We start from the raw sequence: 19,567 nt of genomic DNA, 5'->3' as shown, positions 1-19,567 counted from the left end.
GTGGGGGTTCTGCCTTTTATAAGCTTCACCAATCTTGCTTGTCGTGCTTCTAGGATTAGTAAATTTTCTCTTGTGCGGAATTTATTTCGAAACCTGTAATCCATGTGATTAATTACTTTAAATAATTTACGAAATTACAGCAGCATTATAAAGGATCAAGCGTTGATCTTTCCAATTTTGATTTTGTGGTTTAAGTACTTACGAAGTCAAACTACTATGTGAACATGTAGCCGGCACTCTGGGGTGGGCAGCTTGACAACTTCTCCACAGTCAGTCAGCTGATTGCAGATTAGGGAACAAGAGTTTTACAAGACCGTAGTAAAGAAGAATACCATTGCAGCTGCGGAAAGGATAGGGGAGAGACTACCATACCTGGAAGGAGGTTGGAGTTCAGACAAAACGCTAAATCTTGGTTCCGGCGTTTTCCCGCATGAGCACCATTTAACAGAGTGAAGGGACTATTTTTTGCACAATGCGTGCCTTATTAAGATACTGCCGAAAACCGTTGCTATCGCGGTGGCTGCAAAATGCTGCGTCTGCAAATTCCGTAGCGCGGGAATATTCTCGAAGAGCTGCCTCTGTGAACGAAGATTTGCAAAATGTTCTCCAACGAAAATCTCCTCTTCCAGGTATGTTGTGATAACTTCTTCTGTATGCTAAATTCGTGTGAACTAAACTAAATAGATTCTTAACCAAAATCAAATTAATGTGCAGTGTGCACTACAAGCTATTGTACTTAGTGCTTTCCACCTCTGCGAATTAGAAACGTAAATGATATGCGGGCATATACGTAAGTAGCTGGGCTGAAAATGCATTACGCTTTCGTCCATGTGTGAATGATTGTAGAGACACAGAAGTTCTCGGATGGCGTAGCCCAGCTGATTAATGCATACCGGGAACATGGGCATAAACTGGCATCCGTGGATCCCCTTGGTCTTTGGCAGCCTGTCAGGTATACAGTATACTTCTATGCGTATTGCATACTGCAGCCATAATTTATAGTATAAATACGTATTAACACACACACAAACCTAATTATAGTTGAACGTTTGCTTTGTATTTGTGAGACACTAATTCAGCACCATTTCAGCGTTTTATTATGGTTTCGCACCTAAATGGCAGTTTGCATTGACAGAAAATGAGGATGACAATATAACTAGTTATCTGCCGTACTCGTTTAATTGTTAAAATTTCTCGAGTTGTACATAACACGCGAATCGCTCACTTGTACAACATCTCAAGCAAGAAAATCATGCACAAGAATTACCATCTAAATATTTTTCTCAGGGAGGTGCCTGAACTGCATCCTGCGATGTACGGATTCTCTGGATTTAAGGACGAAATTTCCGTCGGCGGGTTTCTCGGTTTGTCCGAGTTTTCATCTGTGGGCGAATTGGTTGCCGCATTGCAGAATGTTTACTGTTCGACGATATCTGCCGAATTTCAACATGTGCAGGTAAACTGCAGAGTTGGATTTCAGTAAATTTTAACACTGTATTTTCATTTGCCACTTTATAATGGTGTCCTTTTTACTGAAAGGTTCTGTTTTTTCATAGACACTTGAAGAGCGAATTTGGTTTGCGGAGAATTTTGAACGAATTCATAAACAGAATGTGCCCGTCCAGGCGAAAAAGGATATCGCAAAACTTTTAGCGCAGACTCAGGTGTGTATCTGGCAGTGTTCGTCGCATTATGCACCTTTTCTATGACTTCGGCTAATGTCGAATGACTATCGAAAACAGCTGTGAAATTCCGCTTGGTAACGTCGAAATTTAATACATTTTGATTGAAATTATTCGAAAGCTCATGCTTGCAACAGGCATTCGACAATTTTTTGGCCAACAAATTTCCAACATTAAAAAGATATGGTGGAGAAGGAGCGGAAGGAAATTTGATATTTGTGAACGAAATATTAAAGTCCGCAGCACAAGGTGCGTATTGTGGTAAAGTTTTTCCGATAACCTTGTATGGGTAATAACTTAATTATAAATCGATAACTCCGGTAGATTCTGAAATTAGTGGTGATTAGTGATCGTCACGTTTGTGTCCAGTGGTTTGGTGCTTAGCTAAATGAGTACATTTTGAGATGACATGTGGTTTGTTGATATTTCCATCGTTAATACCTTGGAGTTGTTTGCATTTTCAGATGGTTACAGTGATGTGGTAATCTGTATGCCCCATCGAGGACGTTTAAACGTTTTGGCGCTGAATTTGAACTACGACCCCAGTTACATGTTTTTAAAAGTAAGGCTTTTCTTTTCTCCTGACCATTTTGCATTATCCAATCTGAACCTGCTATCAGATTACCGGCAAGTCTGAATTCCCTGAGGGTGTCGCGGGATGCGGTGATGTATTATCTCACCTGTGTGAGCCTTCGTTCTCTGTGGTGCCGGTACCGGTGGCCTGAAAGCATGACACGGTGTGTTTTGTAGTTACTTCTGTCGATTTGGATTTGGGACAAGGAAAGAAACTCCATGTAAGCATGATCCCCAACCCTTCCCATTTGGAGGCCAATAATCCTGTAGCGGTGGGGAAAGCCAGAGGGCGTCAGCAGAAGCAGAAGAGCGGGGAGTACAGACAAGACGACAGGGAATCGAATAAAGTTCTGTGTGTCCAGATTCACGGCGATGCTTCCTTTACGGGGCAGGTATGAATGCAGAACGACGTTCTACTGTCTAAAAACTTCCGAACAAATACAGTAACTGTATTACAGTAATAGTGATCTGATTTGCATGATGCTTTACAGGGTATGCTTTGCATGATGCTTTACATGATGCTTTATACCTGATGCTTTACAGGGTATCGTACCAGAAACTTTCGTTTTTGCCAATCTGCCCTATTACACGGTGGGAGGAAGTGTGCATTTTATAACCAATAACCAGGTTGGATTCACGACACCTGGAAGTATTGGACGATCCTCGATTTATGCCAGTGATATTGCAAAAATGAATTCTTGTCCGGTGATCCATGTAAATGGAGACTGCCCCGAGGTTAGTAAGTAACTTCTGCTTGCAAGTTTTTTTGGCGTTTTCACTTTGTTACAGTACAGTTCCGTTACATTCCGTTTTAGTTGGTATAAAATTTACAAACTGTCAGTTTTCGGATACAGAACAACCGGGATAAAGATAAGAAATTCAAATGCCTTATCATAAAAAGGACACGAAATGTCCGTTTCCCTATTTTATTGTGCAAGTTACGTCTTTTAGTTAATTAACGCAGTGGTTTACTTGGTTTAGGACGTCCTGCGCGCTACAAAACTCGCGTTTGATTACAAGAATAGATTTGGGAAAGATGTCGTGATTGATATGATATGTTATCGACTGCATGGACACAATGAAGTGGATGATCCCACTTTTACTCAACCGGTTATGTATAGCGCCATACAGTCTCGCAAAAGCTTGCCAGACACATACGCTGAAAATCTTGCAGTAGGTTTGACTACAACTATGCGTTTTGATATGCACTGTTTTTTATTGCACGTATTCGTACTCGTATCTTAGCTAATACATTTACTTGCATAGAGAGAAGGAATAATTACTCCCGAAGAAAACAAGGCGTCGGCTGAGGAATACACGAACTACCTGAGAGAAAAATTTAGCAACCTTTCTAGTTTTAAGCCCGAGGTGTGCGCTAGCGCAGACAGTTTTTAACGGTTGTATAGAATAAATGCGTAAACCTAAAAATCATAAATTACAGGCATATCACTTGCAAAGACAGTGGAGCGGGTTGGCGCAGGCCGGCAAAATCAACACTTTGTGGGATACGGGGTTTCCTGTGGATGGTCTGAAATTCGTGGGAGCCAAATCAGTTGAATTTCCCAGTGACTTTAACATTCATCCTCACCTTTTAAAAACACACGTCAAGGCTCGTTTGGAAAAGTTGAAAGAAGGAAAAGGAATTGATTGGGCAACAGCGGAAGCTATGGCGCTTGGATCTCTTCTGCTCCAAGGTTTAAAAATGCAATCATAAATCAAGCGATGATTAACGTGACTACTACTGTTTCTGTTTTATGCTTGTTGCTTGTTAGCATAATGGTTTAGAAGCGAATTGTCTGTGGATAAGTACATATGTGCGCACATGATTTGTTTTGTTTACTGATTAGACTTGTACTGTCTTTGCATTTCCACCTTTGACAGGTTTTGATGTACGAATCAGCGGTCAAGATGTTGGAAGAGGTACGTTCAGCCATCGGCATGCTCGTTTGACGGATCAGAAAACCAATCAAGGCTTTGTACCATTAAATCATATGGCAGACAACCAAAAAGCGCGTTATGAGGTAATTGTTTCCGTTAGATGAAGCGCTGGCTACTTTTGGCCAGTGTTATGATTATTGTGCAGGTTGCTAACAGTGTTCTCTCGGAAGAAGCTGTACTGGGATTCGAATACGGTAATCACCGAAGAAATCTTGTAAGTTTTAGGCACAGAATTTGATGGCTTTTGTTTTAGGCATGAGCATTGAAGACCCTAACCGTTTAGTTATATGGGAAGCACAGTTCGGAGACTTCTTCAATGGTGCGCAAATTATCATTGACACTTACGTTGCAACAGGCGAAAGTAAGTAACGAGGTTGGAATCTGACACTTACAATGTCGACAGTAATTTGGGAATTTGTAATCGTATTTTGCAGCCAAATGGTTACTACAAAGCGGCATGGTTATGCTGCTTCCTCATGGTGAGGAAATACCAGCTGTTTCTATCTTATGGTAAGCAATTCTACTGAATGGCTTTTCTTATGGCTTTTCTTGTTTGCAGGATACGATGGCGCCGGTCCGGAACATTCTTCCTGTCGCATTGAACGATTCTTGCAGCAGACCGACAGCTCAGAGACCAGTGTTGATGGGGATAATGTGAATTTCGGCTTCGTGAACGCCACCACTCCGGTGCGTCGGGTTTGTCTGAATGCCTTAAGTTACTTGCACTAATTGTTATTGAATTCAGGCTCAGTATTTCCATCTTCTACGGCGACAAATGTTGCGTAACTTTCGGAAGCCATTAGTCGTAGCCGCACCGAAAACCGTACTGAGGTTGGCCGCTGCCACAAGTCAGTTGAGCGAAATGGCGCCCGGCACATTTTTCTCCCCTGTATTGCCTGACAGTGCTGTGGATCCATCAAAAGTAGACAAGGTGGTTTTGTATCGGGCAAGCACTTCTATGCTCTGGATGCAGAAAGAAAATCGAAGAAGCTAACAAATGTAGCACTGATTCGCGTGGAGGTAACAGATCCTTCGATACTGATTTGTATTGTTAAAGTATTTCATGTGGAACATCGTTTCAGGAATTGTGTCCTTTTCCGGTGGATAACTTAAGGACTGAAATTAAAAAATATACAAAAACGAAAGAGTTTATCTGGGCACAGGAGGAACCGAGGAATATGGGGGCGTGGACATTTGTACAACCGAGGTTGCAGAATTTGTTAGGAATTAATGTAAGAGAGAACAATTACAAATCGTGTAAATCAGCAGAACGTTTCAGCGGCCCGTTTTGCATCTTAGGCAAAATATGCCGGCAGACCGGTGTTTCCTTTACCTGCTGTTGGGATTGGTCTTATCCATGAGCAGCAAGTGAAAGAAATTCTACACCAGGTGTTCCAGTGACAATGTTTCAAGACAACGAGTGATTTTAGAATTTGAAATTTTAGTGCTAACATATTTGTTTTGCGGTGACGAATGCTCTCTTGCCGTTTTGAAGTATTTGAACTAACTTGCTCAATACGAGTAGTTTTTATTGTTATAACCAGTTCGCTTTCCTTGCAAAATCGCAATAAAGCCTTCGTGGTACGTGTATGCCGTTCCAATCACTCAAAAAACTTATACATTCAAAAAAGGACAAGGCATACTTCTTTCCCAGGCCACGTCAGTTTTCTAGAGCTCCATCCCGAAATTTGAACATTAATTATTCATTTCCTCCATCTACAAGGAAACCAGTGCTACAGCTTATTTTAAATTTCTGCAACATAATTATCACTTACATTTTCAGCACTTTGTCTTTTCCACCACTGACAACGCGCTGCCCGTCGGGGCTCCAGTCCACTGCATAGACATCATCCGCATGTCCCGGCAAATCCACTGTGAGTTTTTTCGTACTCACTTCCCAAAGCTTTAACGTGGAATCTTGGCTACCGCTGACTAATAGTCGACTGTCAGCCGACCATGCGATTTGGTACACCCTTTGTACATGTCCACGAAATGATGTAATAAACCTACAAAATAAAAATACCTCACTGTCTAAGGCTCTAAGCGGTACCTGCTACTAGAAATGAATAAAATCCCAGAAGCGAACCCAAAGGTACAATACAGTGTAAAGGGAAAATGATACCATATTTTGTACTCAAAGCAGAAAAAAGTCCAAGTTAGCAATACCCAATTCACAAAATAAATTTTTGAGTATATATCGGTGAACGAGTTCTACTGCAAAAAACTGTACTTTGGGGCTGCTGCTAAAACTTACTTGCCAGTAAAGCCGTTCCACAGCTTTACGCTATGATCAAAGGAACCACTGGCGATTAAGTAGCCATTTGGCGAAAAGCACACTTGATTAATCGTTCCTTGATGACCAGTCAAACGAGCTAAGGGTTTCTTGTCTGTTTCAATATTCCACAAAAACATAGTAAAATCATCCGAACCAGACACAAGGCGTTCCGCGACAACCGACCTCTACACAAAACACAAAGTACTGAGTAGAGTTTAAATCAAAAGTCACCGTGGTTAAGACAGACAAACCCGAAAATCGTCATATCTTTTCACAGCTTTCTTTTGTAAATCTTCAGCTACAAATAATAACTTGTTAGATATTCATAACCAATATGGGATGCCAGCGCGAAATGTAATATACCGGAGTCGGTGTCCAGTGAATGCACCACATCAGCATCTCGAGGATCAAACGCACCCGTACGCATAACATAATCGGTATTCAATGCCATTGAATTAATCCAGTGTCCATGACCCGTTAAAGTTCGAACCAGGATACCCTAAAATATCTCGTTTTTAGGAAGACATAATCAAAGGGTACTTGAAGGAACGAAAGATTCAAGCGTACATCGGACGCTCTCCAGATTTTCAACGTGCGATCCTGTGAGCAGGAATATAATAGGCCCACGCCACCCCATCGTAGGCATGTGACGCTCTGCGTGTGGCCGGAAAGGATCCGTAGGACTTGTTGCATACTCGTATCCCATATCCTGATCGTTGCGTCCTTGGACGAGCTGGCCAGTAATCGGCAGTGTCCGTTGGAATGCAGAGGTTCCCAACATAGCCATGTTATCCATTGCTGATGGCCGGAGAGAGTCTTTCCTAACTGTTTGCCGTTAGAGGGATCCCAGATGCAAACCTAACAAGCGAAAAAACACAGTTCACACATCAACGATCTCTGCAAGGAGCTGAAGAATATTCGATTAATGAAATGTACTCTGCCATCTTTACAACCAGATGCCAATTTTCTGCCATCCGGCGACCAGGCTATGGCAAGAATCCAATTTTTGTGACCTAAATCCAGAATCAAATACTTCTCCTTAATCGCAAGTTCATAAAACATAACTACTAGCAACATCCACAATTCAATCTATAAACTAAACATGTAAGGGTATTTTCCAACCGAAGCAACTGTAAAACTTCCATTTATTTTCTGCTTGCCTTTGCAGGTGTACTGTGGCGTTTCGGTAGTAACATCCCAAAACCTTACAGTTGTGTCGCCGGAACCGCTGGCAAGGTATCTAACAACAACAAATCCAAGTTATTAATAGAAAATTTTAACCAAAATTCGAAGTATTCTCACTCATTTATCATACTGATAATGACACTATAACGCAACGCAGACGACATACCGGCCATCCGGACTGAACTGAGCGGCTATTATCGCTTCGGCATGGCCTTCGATGGTGCTGCTGCAGCGTGTAACTGCACGGACTCGGAAAACTGCTTGTGGCTGGTACACAATTTCCAAGCATTTTTCCGTATTTGTCACACTGAAATCGATCGCATCGGATAAATTTTTCTGGATTTCCGTTCCGTTCACGAAGAATGAATAAGGAAGAGGTTCGTCCTAAGTCATAAACCAATAAGTGATAAGTTTAACTGATAAGCATATTTTTTTATAAATATCAATTAACGAAAAATCTTGAAAACTTTTGGGCCGCAGAATTAAGCCTAATTATAATACTTCAAAACAGTGAAATTATGTCCCTAGATACCTGTTGTTCAAGAAGGAGATTACAGATAGTTTGCAGATCTCTAAACGATATGTCAACGGGAATGTCCAAAGGATGTCCCAGGGTTTCTCCCTGATCATTTTTCAGCTGCGCCAAAACTTTCCGGTGCTCCTGATGCTCAACATCCATTTCAGCAGGACTGGTGCTGATGAAATCCATTCTTCGTCAGTCCCAAGCATAAACCTGCTCTCGAAACGGTTCACCGTTTAACGCGGAACCGGGAACTTCCACTTCAGTTAAAATATCCGTCGTTTCCACTTTTCAGTCCAGTAATGGGTAATCTGAGTATCGTCTGGAGCCTGGACTTCAGTAATGACGATTTGAACAGTGAACGCAGTGGCACTTCTAGACCTGCATGGCTAGAGATGGAAATCTGCAAACAAGTAACTCATGAAATTAGGAACTGCTGATTACTATAACAATGTCAAAAAAATTATAAAAAATTATTATATGCTGAACTTTCCTCTTTTGTGGCTTGTCTTTTCTGCCACAGATCTGTGCAGTGTGCTTGCTCTAGTGTCTTGCGCAATTTCAAGTTCGCGCAAACCTTTGAGCCAATTTAATTTACCGCTAACCCAGCTGCCTCTCCATGGAGCTGCTTAAAACTTTTGAACAGTAATTGCAACCTTCACGTGTAACTGGTAAGTAGTAAAGTACGACATTTGCGGCACCATACGGTTAAACGACTCAGGATGATTCACTTTCCGTGGAACCGTGTCCCCACTTTGCCTCCAGATGGCGCTGTATGGAGAAAAATATACTGCTGGGCAGCCCGCGGCTCGGTCCGACAACTTTAACGGTCCGCAGCTTTTGTTGGGTGGATGCTCACGAGTCACATCCTATTTGAAAATAAGCCACTCGGCCTAAAAAAAAGCCGGTTTACGCCATCGGTCCGCCGCTTCGGTCTGAGCCGATTTGAGTGCTGTGTACTTCGTCTCGGTAGCCTGCGTCAGTTCATAAGTCAGTTCACAGCGAAGAACCATTTTTTCTACATATGCTTAGTTTTTGCGTTTGTCCGGCTCTCGATGTAAATTCAGACCTTTGCAGGTTGTGGCATCCTGTTGATTAAAGTATTTGCAGACGTATTAGTAAGCCCGGATCTTTCGCTTTTTCTGTTCTTCAGATTATCGTGCGAGGTAAGTTGGCGGTGGACCTTGGAGAAAGTGCGGGTTTAGTTTGCGTAAACAACGAGAACGAGATTTACTCTTTTTACCCGTACGGCATTCGTTACAGTAGCTTTACAGTCTAACCCTGAAAGCTTTTTCTTACTGGTCATTTTGTTTTATAGAGGAATAGCAATTTTTGAGTTGTCAATACCAAGTCTATATAGAACACGGTTTTGACTTCGTCGAAGTACCTTTGAAGGAGAAGTTATCATCTTTTCTTTACGCTAAACCCTTTACGAAATAAAATGGCGTTCGTTGGCAATGGAGATGCTGCTGCTACTGCGAACGGAGTTACGGAATCTTCGGAACCAGTTGACAAACGGTACATATTTTTTATCTTAGTTTACTTTAGTGGTAGTTATTTACTGCGTTCGTTTGCGTCCTTAATTTCACGAATCCGGGTTGTCGAAAGCCAAAACTTGCACATAGAACCGTAGAAACCGTAGATATCAGAATATTGATCGTTCAGCATAATTAGGATCTAATCTTATAGTTCTCAAGTAAAAGCTTAACTAAATCACTAAGTAATTTCTAACTAGGTAAAACTATCAATAATGAGTAATGTGGAGATTGTCTTAAAGAGTTCAAAGCATATTATTGTTATCGATTTCTTCAGTTATTTGTATTTATGTAAGTACTTGTCATTTGTTATTTAGTTCGAATCACTTATTTCGTTTCTGAGGAACTTTGTAAATGCTGCGTTCTATAGGGTCAGGTACTCTCGCTCTTGAATTAATACTTTTTTATGATTAGTAAAAACTGCAAAGCTACCATTCGCTAATCTACAGGAGTCTTTTTTACTTTCATCTGCTAAAACAATTTTATAATACATAATACAAGGAGTGGGGTGTAATTCCGCAAATCGAATTTATCCGTCGATTATGTACTTGGGAATGAAAATTTAGAATAGCGAGTAAATACTGATAGCTTTAGAAGCTGAAGCTAGATAGAAGGGAGCGTGAAGTTTCGCTTAGTATCGGGAGATTTCTAAAATCAAAACATCTATCGGTACAAAATCTGGAAGTTGTGGGCCATCTTCGTGTTGGTTGTGCATGGACGGTTCTTCGGAACCAAAGATTTGATCATTCCAGACCGTGGTTTCGCAGTGGATTATCCAAGTGGGAAATTGATTGACTGCGTTGGCGAGCTCCAAAGTCCACCGTGAAGCGGGTAAACGGGGCTAAGAAAAAGCGAAATAAAGAACTAAATTAAAGCGATTAACACACTTCGATTCCGTCATACAGATTCTCGACTGCAAATTAGTATTACATGGCTAATCAACTAGATCCGTCAAAAGTTGTGTCCTTTCCTGCCTATCTTACTCCAGTTCTTATCAAAGATTATCGCTAATCCAGTTGGCTTCAAATAAATCGAGATTGAGTGTTGTTTTTGAGGTTATTTTTGGGTTTTGTTATCCTTGAATTGGTTCGTTCGTATTCAAGGTTTTATTGTTTTCGTTTAGGTGAACATAGTTGTAATAATTGTTAATATTTGTTTGCATTTATAGAAAGATTTTTGTTGGTGGACTGCCAGCCGATGCGGGCGAAGAAGATCTGAAGACATATTTTAGTCAGTTCGGCAGTGTGCAGCATACGACCGTAAAAAGAGATCTTGCAAGTGGAAGATCACGATGCTTTGGATTCGTCACGTTTGCAGATTCGGCTGCAGTCAAGGCGGTAAGTAATGAGTGGCCGATTTTGTTTGTTAGCTGTTTCAATATTTTTGGAAAGATTACACTTGAAGAATTATTACATAAACTATATTAAACTGTGGTAATTTAGGTGGGTGCAGTTCCCAGTCACACGATGAAGGGGAAAAAGATCGATCCGAAGGCTGCCGCACCCCGTCCTGGTGAAGAGCCTGTGACGAAGATTTTTGTCGGAGGGCTTGACAGTAACATGAGCGAAGATGATTTGAAGATATTCTTTGAGAAATTCGGCAAAGTATGAAATAAGTCTTGATAAACGATAGCCCCTTATCAAGTCCGCAAAATTTTTTTTGTACAGGTAAAAACAATCGAATGGCCGAAGGATCGTATGCGGGATAATGCCAAGAAAAATTTCGCATTCGTGGACTTTGAGGACGAGAAGGTGGTTACAGAACTGATCAAGACACCCAAGCACACAATCGGTGACCGTCAGGTACGTATGCATTACTCTTTCATGCTTATAACGCATTGAATTATTTGAGTGGCTTTAATATGATATGGCTTATCATCATTGTGTATTTATTTGCGTTAGTACCTCTTATAATTTGTTGGAACAACACTAGGCGTAAGCCGTGGGCAATCGGCTAGTCTTATCTGAGTTTTGTTGATTTCAGTGCGATGTACGCAAGGCCATACCCCAGCAGAAAACGCAAGGTGCCCCCGGAGGAGGATGGCAGGACTACGGTAATCCTTACGGCAGCCCGTACGGTCCTGCTGGGGGATACGGGGCTGGCGGGTACGGTGCCGGGGGATATGGCGCTGCTGGGGGATACGGCGACGGATCTTACGCCTCGTACTATGGAGCGCAAGGATACGATCAGAACTATTATGCCGATCCCAACGCGGCTAGCGGGTATTATGGTGGCTATGATTACTCGGGTGGGTATGATTATTCTGGAGCCACAGCCGGCACCACGGCTGGATATGGTGCTACTGACGGCACCACTGCTGGTAAATTATGACCCGCTTGGCAGCACCCGCAAAATTATCATTTTTGTGTTGCTTGCTGGCTGAAATATGCGCTTATTGGGATAAGAGGTTGATTGGTACGATCTTGCAGCTTATCCAGCGGCTCCTGCCCGAGGGGGTATGCATCCGGGAGCACGTGGACGTGGAGCTCCGGCAGCCGGATCTCCCCGGGGAGCAGCGCGAGGGGCGGCCGGAGCCGCAGCACGCGGAGCAGTCCGGGGATTTCATCCGTATATGCGCTGAAGGGCACCGAATTGTTGCGGAGGGCGCCTGTTAGTTCCATTTGTCATAGCCTGACTTTTTTGTATCTCCAAAAATGAAAAATCGTGTTGACGTAAGAAATGGTATCATTTACTTGGACTTGTCGTTGTTTGAGACGATATGAGTCGTAATATGACATATTTGTTGTTTGTCTTGAACAGTAGGACTTTTGTTATGTTTTTATTGTCATTGAGAAGAAAATTTCTCATTAACTTATAATGCGACATCACGAACTGAACGGTCTTGGCCAAAGTGCCATGTATAAAAATCGAAATGGCGAGCAGTATTTGCACAGGTTAATTGTGGCTCGTGGATGTATCAGTAATCACAAGATTGATAACGCTAGCAAGTTCCGACGCATCTTTTGATAAATGAGAAATACAAGTTGATAAAAAACAAAACAGTATATTTCCTCGATCCAACAAAATTAAACAATGGTCCAAACGGAGATTGCACTTTGCAGTACGCGCGCAGTGCACACACTGATCCACTCACTATCCAACCTAGATTAGAGTAGTTCTCATTGATTACTCGTATTTATTCCTCTAGTGTTATTTATAATGTACAGAAGTGTTCAACCATAATACTGCACTAACCGTAGCCACTTACAAACAACCGAAACAAAGGCCAGTGTGTCAGGTTTACATTTAAATGGTGCAACAGCATACCACATCGAAGTTGGAAACATTTAAAAGTCAGCAAGAAGTGCAGAACCACTTCACCGAGACAAACAGTTGAATTGAAACAATTGAAGGTTAATACTGTACTGTAAGTGAGATCCAAAATTTGGTGTCTTCAGAAGATCACTCAATATCTTTGGGAATAATGCCGGGAACTAGAAGAGTGCGATGTGTTTACCGCTGGGGTAAATGTGCTTGATGAAATGGTTGTGCCAGACTGCGTGTCCGTTGTCGTGGTTGCCTGAGCACCAGAATGTCCCGGAGCCTAATCCCAACAAATAAGAATGTCCAAGATCACATAAATCAGCAAATAAACATATCTGAATTCAGAAAGAAATCGTTTAATACGAACCTGAAAATCCTGGCCGTGCTGTTGAGTAGACAGTTTCGGCTTCTTAGGAGCCGAAGACTGCGCCAAGGCATCATTTACTCCAGCTGCTGTGCTGGATGTGTCCAACGCAGACGACGCCCGCACCTAAACAGGATTAAAAGCGATACAAAGGATGCTACAATATGAACGTGTAGGCATACTTGGTACGAATATAATCGAAAACTTTTGAAGCTGCTCGAGTAGTACAGAAATGACTGTGTTCAAAAGCAAGCATTTGGAAAATCCATAGGAAATAGTACCACTACAGTGGAGACGCAGCACCAATCAATTTTTGGCAGGTCATTTATACTTTAGAACACCGCATAAAGTTTAACATACTTTCATGTGAAATATTTACCTTATTCGGATCCTCTTTCTCTTCTTCGTCTGTAATAAATTCCCGCTTCGTGTAAGGAATAGTGCAGCCGGCAAAAACGCTACACCATCAGATATCGTTAGACTGTTAACAGCAAGACTTCCACTGCACTGCTATTTACTCTGCGGTTGGGAGAGGATCTTCTAGAAAGTAGGGGTCTTTCATAGCACTCTCAGACGTTAATCTCTTCGTAGGATCCATAATCAGCAGTCTGGAAAGCTATTAAAAATATATAATAACAATTAAGGATTGCTAGGTTGGCGTTGTATTTGTAGTCAACGCAATTCGTACCAGCTGGAACGCCCGGCTGTCGGATTTGATTTTGTGTTTTTCTGTATACTTCGTTAAAGAACAGCTGGCGTAACTATGAACACAAAACAAAACTTCTTATTTCAAACTACATACGTATGCTAAAGCACCAGGCTGACGAACTTTGTTCGCTTGAAATCCTTGTTTAATGTGCCATACTCCGGCATGCATTTCAGATCTTCCCAGTCTCTTTCATTGGGATAACCCATCACATTGAATATTCTGTCCAGCTGCTCATGATGATACGGACTATTCGCTTTTATGTCTTCCTGTCGACAGTGAAAAATAGGTTCACTTGTGAGCAACTCGGCGAAAATACATCCAATGGCCCAAATATCTGCAAAGTACAAACGCACATAATGTAGTAAAATTTATGATGCAAGGACAGAGCCGCCTCCAAAATCCAACCAGAATCGACATTTACAAACCGTATGCTAATCAAATATGTGCAAAACGCATTATACCTTTCCCAAGAACAGTAATAAATATGTGTATCCAATACCTATCGCCTTTGTATAATGTCTTGCTCCCAAAAGCAATTCCGGTGCACGGTACCAAAACGTTACCACAACCGGATCCAAATCAGCCAAAGGTTTCAGCGGGCAGTTAAAAAGGCGTGCAAATCCCATATCCGCTGTATGTCATCAAACCAGTCCAGTAATCTACTGGTTACCAGATAAGACGAAAGAGAAGGATGTTTTTTTACCAATCTTGACGCGCCCACGCTCTGCTCCTTCGCCCATCACCAAAATGTTAGCCGGTTTCTACATTTTAACATATCCTGTTAGCCGATAAACGTAACTAATCATTTGTCCTTATCAGTGCACGCAAAAAAAATTAAACAACTATGTCGGCTTACCAGATCTCTATGCAGCACCCAGTTTTGGTGCAGGTAATGGATGCCGTCCAGAATTTGATGCAGCAGGCTTTTTATCATGCTTTTAGGAACACTGACTGTCTTCTTCGTAGCTTTCGCCGCCCGGTGGAATTTTATAATATGCTACAATAATGTGATCTCATAAATGCGATTTTTGTTGGCACATTCATACCTAAATACATTACTTATTGTTAGATATTCACACAGCAAATGCAAAATCCTTAAAAAGTTAAAATTATTCTGGTTGAGCCGTTGGGATAATTATTACCATCATCACAAATTTTGAAGTTCGTAACCGAATCCATGCAAACGTTAAGATTACTTAATATTATAAACAACAACTAACACAAAGGACTCGTTTTCCAGCAGAAATTTACTAAAGACAAATGCGGCAACAAGTTTGTGCAATATAAGTAGTGTAACAAAATGCAAAATTGAATCTTAAATCCGAAAATGTTCTTTGAAAACCATTATGGACGCCCACTACATACAACATATATATTATACTATATATGCACATATGGATCAAAGCAAGATCCTGACGATGAATATCCTCTTCCGCTCTATAGAGAAATCACATGCTTACCCACAAATCGTGCTCGGCGAAATCAAAGAGCAGCCAGACTTTCCTGTCGCCCATGGAGAGGAACACTTTCTGCAGGTTAATAACGTTGGGATGACGAAGTTCCCGTAATAACTACAGAGTACAATGAATGCTGCTCAAGCCAACTGTCAAAATAATATACAGCAACGGCTCAGATACGACGTAACAGAATTCTCACGGCGATTTCTCTGCATGCGGACATGCTGATTCCCGTTCCTTCAATCAGCTTCAGCGCGTATTCCCTTTCATCAGACCTGCATCACCGAACGCAAACATCAAAACGGGGTCTCTAATCTTCCACATTTTGGCAGGGATTATAGTGACATTCCTGTACCTATCTTTGCGTTTGGCCTTATATACATGGCCATAAGTTCCGCGACCAACTTTGCATCCTTCATAATCAAAAATATCTTCCACTCTGGCACGTTCCTGAGATGTTCGCATTTTGAAATCATGATCCATGCCCATACTGACTTGCGCCATCTCTGCACACTTTACGATCTTCCAGGATTAGTACCACTCTACCAGAGCACACTAGTCAGCGGAATTTAATCACGAAATGCCACCAAACAGGCAAACACTTATTAGCTGATCAACAAAAGTTAACGTAAGAAAGGTCTTAGTTAAAGTTAATAAATTCGCTTGAAACAATAACCACAAAACAGCGTAACTAATAACAGAAAAAAGTCTAAACCCAACAAAAACAAACAAAAGTTTTGGCAATGAGCTCAATGAGCACCGGTTTCGTAGACGATTACCCCACTTGCCCGCCATAGTGCTTACGCTACTACCGTACTACGTTTACACACACTGTACCGTACTACGATTTATTTGGGTTGTAATTTGTCGCGTGACGCATGCCAGTTTTGTTTTTGGTGGTACAGCATAGTATTTAAATTTTAAACATCGTTGTCGTAAATTTTTGTAAACGACTTACTGTACATACGTAATTTTCTAGCATCCGCATTCTGCGAATAAGATTTATTTTGCCAACTTTTGTGTGTTGGGATTTGTGCGTTATATGTGCAATAATAAGTACCTCTTCGGCAGTCTTCGCCATCTCAAAGGATGAGAACGATTAATCTCTATGCCGTTTGGAACTGCTTTGTGATCATTATAATCATTGGGATTCTTTGGTTGTTGTTCTCAGTGAACTGATTGATTACAAATTCGGAGACCTCAGGGTTCACAGATTCTGGCTGCTTTTTAGTTTTACGATAAATCTGGGCATTAACAATAATTATTATTTAAACCGCGTTCCTTTACACATAAGGCTGAAGAAAGTGGAATCTGGAAATGTCCGTACGATGGCCAGTTCTATTTTGCACCAGTTTCATTTCCTTCAGTGCCGATTATTTCTACGATGTTCCTAGTGTTATTCAGGATTTGCTAACGGGAAATGCCACGGCCTGCTCCAATGGAACGGACACGTGCCTTCACCTGTCTCCTGCGCAGTTTAATTTGCTGTATGCCGTTTATGCCTGGTTCGGCGCATGCATCGTGCCATTTTCCGGGATGCTGGCGGATAAACTGGGATGCAAGCAGACCCTAGTTGGGTTCAGTCTCCTCTTTTTCTGTGGCAGGTATTACGGTTGTTGTGACTGTTGTAGTTATGAGGGTCAACGTCGCATCTTTGTCATAGAGTTTACCATAAATGAGCAGTGCTCAAAATCAGCAGCATAATACATGCATAAAAATTGATATTTACCCTTTTGTGTACGATACTGACTTTGCTACGTGTGCCGTATTTTGCAGTGCAATATTTGCCAGCAGTTCGTACATGGATGAAACTCCTGCTTTTGTTCTGATGATGATCGGCCGGATGGTATTTGGGATCGGTTGCACATCCGCATCGGTGGTAACGACACGGATGCAGTCCTTTTGGTTTCGGGATCATGAAATCGGTTTGGCTTTTGCCATCTCCATCGTATCCGGTCGATTGGGCAGTGTAGTTAACTTTCTGCTCACGGAAAGCCTGGCGGATGCGATAGGATTGCGATGGACTCTGTGGTTCGGCACTGCCTTGTGTGCCATTGGACTGGGCGGGGCGGTGGCCGCTGGCCATGTTCACACGAGGGGACTGAAGAAAATGAATCGTAATCCCGACGCGGAAAACGGAGACGAGCCTTTTAAATTTAAGGTGATCAAAGAATTTCAATGGAGTTTTTGGATACTGGCATTGCTTTTGATCTTCTTTTATGCCGGAGTATTTCCATTCATTGCCGAGGCACCGCGATATTTTGAGGTAAGAATGGCAAGGTCTATTAATTGCAGTTGTGGTGATTATGAAGGTAGCATTATTTTAAAAAGTCCAGCAGTCAACATGTGGACGGTATGCTGTTCTGAATTTGAATTTGTTTGAATGTTTTTTTAACGGCATTTGATGTGATTTCCTCATTTCTTTTGCTGCAGTTAATTCCTGCTGTTTATTTAATTTTGTCGTTTTTGATAAAGTTAGCTATTCGCTCACGGTATCTCATGTACAACGCTTTTTGTAGGACCGTTACTCATATTCCCAAGGTTATGCTGGTTATATTGCCGGTGCAACATACGATGTCGCTTTGATTTCCCCGCTCTTTGGATTTCTCACTGATAAAGTGGGCCATCGCGGGTTATGGGTATTGGCAGCCCCTGCAATTTTATTCCTTGGTTATCTGTTCCTTATCCTCATTCCTGGATTTCTTCCCCTGGCATTTTGTCTGATGATGGGTGTGTCCTATACCCTCGTGGCGGCCATTGCCTGGAGTTGTGCACCATTTTTAGTCCCGACGAACGGCGTAGGAACTGCGATGGGGCTGTTGACGTCGTTCCAGATGTTCGGTGTGGGAATTTCTAATGCGTTGATCGGTGTAATACTTAGCCAGGGAAAGGAGAAGATGGCCATGTGGGCCGATGTGATGTGGTTCTTGGCGTCCAGTGCCGGATTGGCTTTGCTGCTGGCGGTTGGGTTGAATGTGAGTGATTGGAGAAGTGGTCATCGACTGCGTTACTCGCAGTCAGAACGAGAAAAGCTCAGGCGAGACGAAAACTCTAGCGATTATAGTCAAGAAAGAGATCCGCTCGTGGATGCGTCCTATGTTTCAGAGGATGTCAACGCTTAAAATTTCCTTTTATTGCATCTGTGATTTTGTTAGAGATATTTTTTCTAGTTTGAATCGGCTTTGAAGGAAATTTGTTTTATAATTACTAATTCAAACTTTGACATCTTTTAAAAATCTCATCTGGAAGAACTGAATCCGGGCCGCAATCAGTTCGGGCCCGGATTCAGTTCGGATTTGCTGTGTGGTTACACTGGTTAGCCGAATCTTCGGATATTACTATATGTTCATATGAAAATGCACAGATAAGCAGCAACGAAGCAAACGTTCCAGCTGCCGATGCTTCTTTGTTTAACGTTTTACTGTAGTACACACTTCTGCCGCTGTAACGATCTTGAATTTTCCGAAAATACCAAGTTACCAACAGTTACTGGTTACAAGAGAGTACAAGCAGCTCATAATCAAATTTGGAGACTTTGTCACAGCCAGGGAGGGATATTACTCTTACGGGCTATGGGTGACTCACAGGCTGTTCAGTGTTCACATGCCACGGCGCCGGAATAACGGGAAATTAAAAACATTACTTATAATTGATACGCTTTGTGGCTTTTTCTCTTTTCTTTGTTTCATGTGGCCCGATTAGGACCTTGCAAACAATTTTTGGCATTTACTTTTCCGAGTTCTGCCAGGTCATGCACTTCCGCCCGACGTGACGCTGGGCAGTGGCACGATACGGTCAGCCTGCACGCGGCTTCGGTCGAAGCATGTGTACCTGTGCTAGCTAAAAGCCGGTGTACGCGGAAGTTACACGCGTCCTTCCAACTTTACCGGCACAGTGCGCGCTATTACTCCAGTGGAAGCAAGGCGCGCTGGCGAAACCGCCGCTTGCGACACTTCGACCGGTTAAAGTCGCAGTCACTTAGCGGACGCCGGCACGATGAGATGCACCGCTCGGTTACGGCGGACTTCGTTTGAATGTTTTCGCCGATGACTTTGAAACGTACTC

At 42.2% G+C, this 19,567-nt stretch overlaps 5 protein-coding genes across 6 annotated transcripts; 3 read left to right on the top strand and 2 right to left on the bottom strand.

Annotated features, from left to right (window-relative positions):
• The first annotated feature begins 288 nt into the window (after nt 1-288).
• LOC129597133 (2-oxoadipate dehydrogenase complex component E1-like) lies at nt 289-5,777 on the top strand. The gene is given in 21 exon segments (XM_055494578.1): nt 289-629; nt 847-952; nt 1,288-1,456; nt 1,557-1,664; nt 1,820-1,931; nt 2,147-2,244; nt 2,303-2,366; nt 2,433-2,647; nt 2,799-2,990; nt 3,237-3,428; nt 3,522-3,623; nt 3,697-3,949; nt 4,137-4,276; nt 4,339-4,387; nt 4,447-4,554; nt 4,628-4,672; nt 4,753-4,880; nt 4,939-5,125; nt 5,128-5,213; nt 5,276-5,425; nt 5,493-5,777. Coding segments are annotated over 21 exon segments (2,763 nt in total). The 5' UTR covers nt 289-472; the 3' UTR covers nt 5,595-5,777.
• Nucleotides 5,708-8,724, bottom strand: LOC129597137 (notchless protein homolog 1-like). Its single transcript, XM_055494583.1, has 10 exons — nt 8,186-8,724; nt 7,820-8,037; nt 7,629-7,708; nt 7,405-7,481; nt 7,036-7,326; nt 6,832-6,967; nt 6,720-6,766; nt 6,448-6,653; nt 5,969-6,199; nt 5,708-5,909 (listed from the first exon to the last, which is right to left on the bottom strand). The coding sequence occupies exons 1-10, from the start codon at nt 8,360-8,362 to the stop codon at nt 5,897-5,899; spliced, it is 1,476 nt and encodes a 491-aa protein (XP_055350558.1). The 5' UTR covers nt 8,363-8,724; the 3' UTR covers nt 5,708-5,896.
• A 431-nt stretch (nt 8,725-9,155) lies between these two features.
• LOC129597046 (RNA-binding protein squid-like) lies at nt 9,156-12,587 on the top strand. 2 transcript variants are annotated; one of them, XM_055494472.1, is made up of 7 exons: nt 9,156-9,339; nt 9,492-9,691; nt 10,877-11,045; nt 11,151-11,312; nt 11,376-11,510; nt 11,692-11,956; nt 12,138-12,587. In XM_055494472.1, the coding sequence occupies exons 2-7, from the start codon at nt 9,615-9,617 to the stop codon at nt 12,287-12,289; spliced, it is 960 nt and encodes a 319-aa protein (XP_055350447.1). In that variant the 5' UTR covers nt 9,156-9,339; nt 9,492-9,614; the 3' UTR covers nt 12,290-12,587. The 2 variants fall into 2 exon arrangements, with proteins under 2 accessions (XP_055350447.1, XP_055350446.1); XM_055494471.1 differs by having other exon boundaries at nt 9,158-9,339; nt 11,692-12,028.
• A 54-nt stretch (nt 12,588-12,641) lies between these two features.
• Nucleotides 12,642-16,238, bottom strand: LOC129597045 (cyclin-dependent kinase 8-like). Its single transcript, XM_055494470.1, has 12 exons — nt 15,858-16,238; nt 15,702-15,777; nt 15,506-15,616; nt 14,902-15,042; nt 14,749-14,806; nt 14,545-14,676; nt 14,166-14,379; nt 14,025-14,097; nt 13,855-13,952; nt 13,716-13,794; nt 13,340-13,462; nt 12,642-13,252 (listed from the first exon to the last, which is right to left on the bottom strand). The coding sequence occupies exons 1-12, from the start codon at nt 16,004-16,006 to the stop codon at nt 13,115-13,117; spliced, it is 1,392 nt and encodes a 463-aa protein (XP_055350445.1). The 5' UTR covers nt 16,007-16,238; the 3' UTR covers nt 12,642-13,114.
• Nucleotides 16,239-16,381: 143 nt separating this feature from the next.
• Nucleotides 16,382-18,921, top strand: LOC129597030 (major facilitator superfamily domain-containing protein 1-like). The gene is made up of 3 exons (XM_055494447.1): nt 16,382-17,106; nt 17,279-17,768; nt 18,022-18,921. The coding sequence occupies exons 1-3, from the start codon at nt 16,820-16,822 to the stop codon at nt 18,622-18,624; spliced, it is 1,380 nt and encodes a 459-aa protein (XP_055350422.1). The 5' UTR covers nt 16,382-16,819; the 3' UTR covers nt 18,625-18,921.
• Nucleotides 18,922-19,567: the final 646 nt, after the last annotated feature.

The sequence above is a fragment of the Paramacrobiotus metropolitanus genome, unplaced genomic scaffold, assembly GCF_019649055.1.
Source record: "Paramacrobiotus metropolitanus isolate TYO unplaced genomic scaffold, Prichtersi_v1.0 Parri_scaffold0000100, whole genome shotgun sequence".
Classification (NCBI taxonomy): domain Eukaryota; kingdom Metazoa; phylum Tardigrada; class Eutardigrada; order Parachela; family Macrobiotidae; genus Paramacrobiotus; species Paramacrobiotus metropolitanus.
This window is presented reverse-complemented; position numbering and strand designations above follow the sequence as displayed.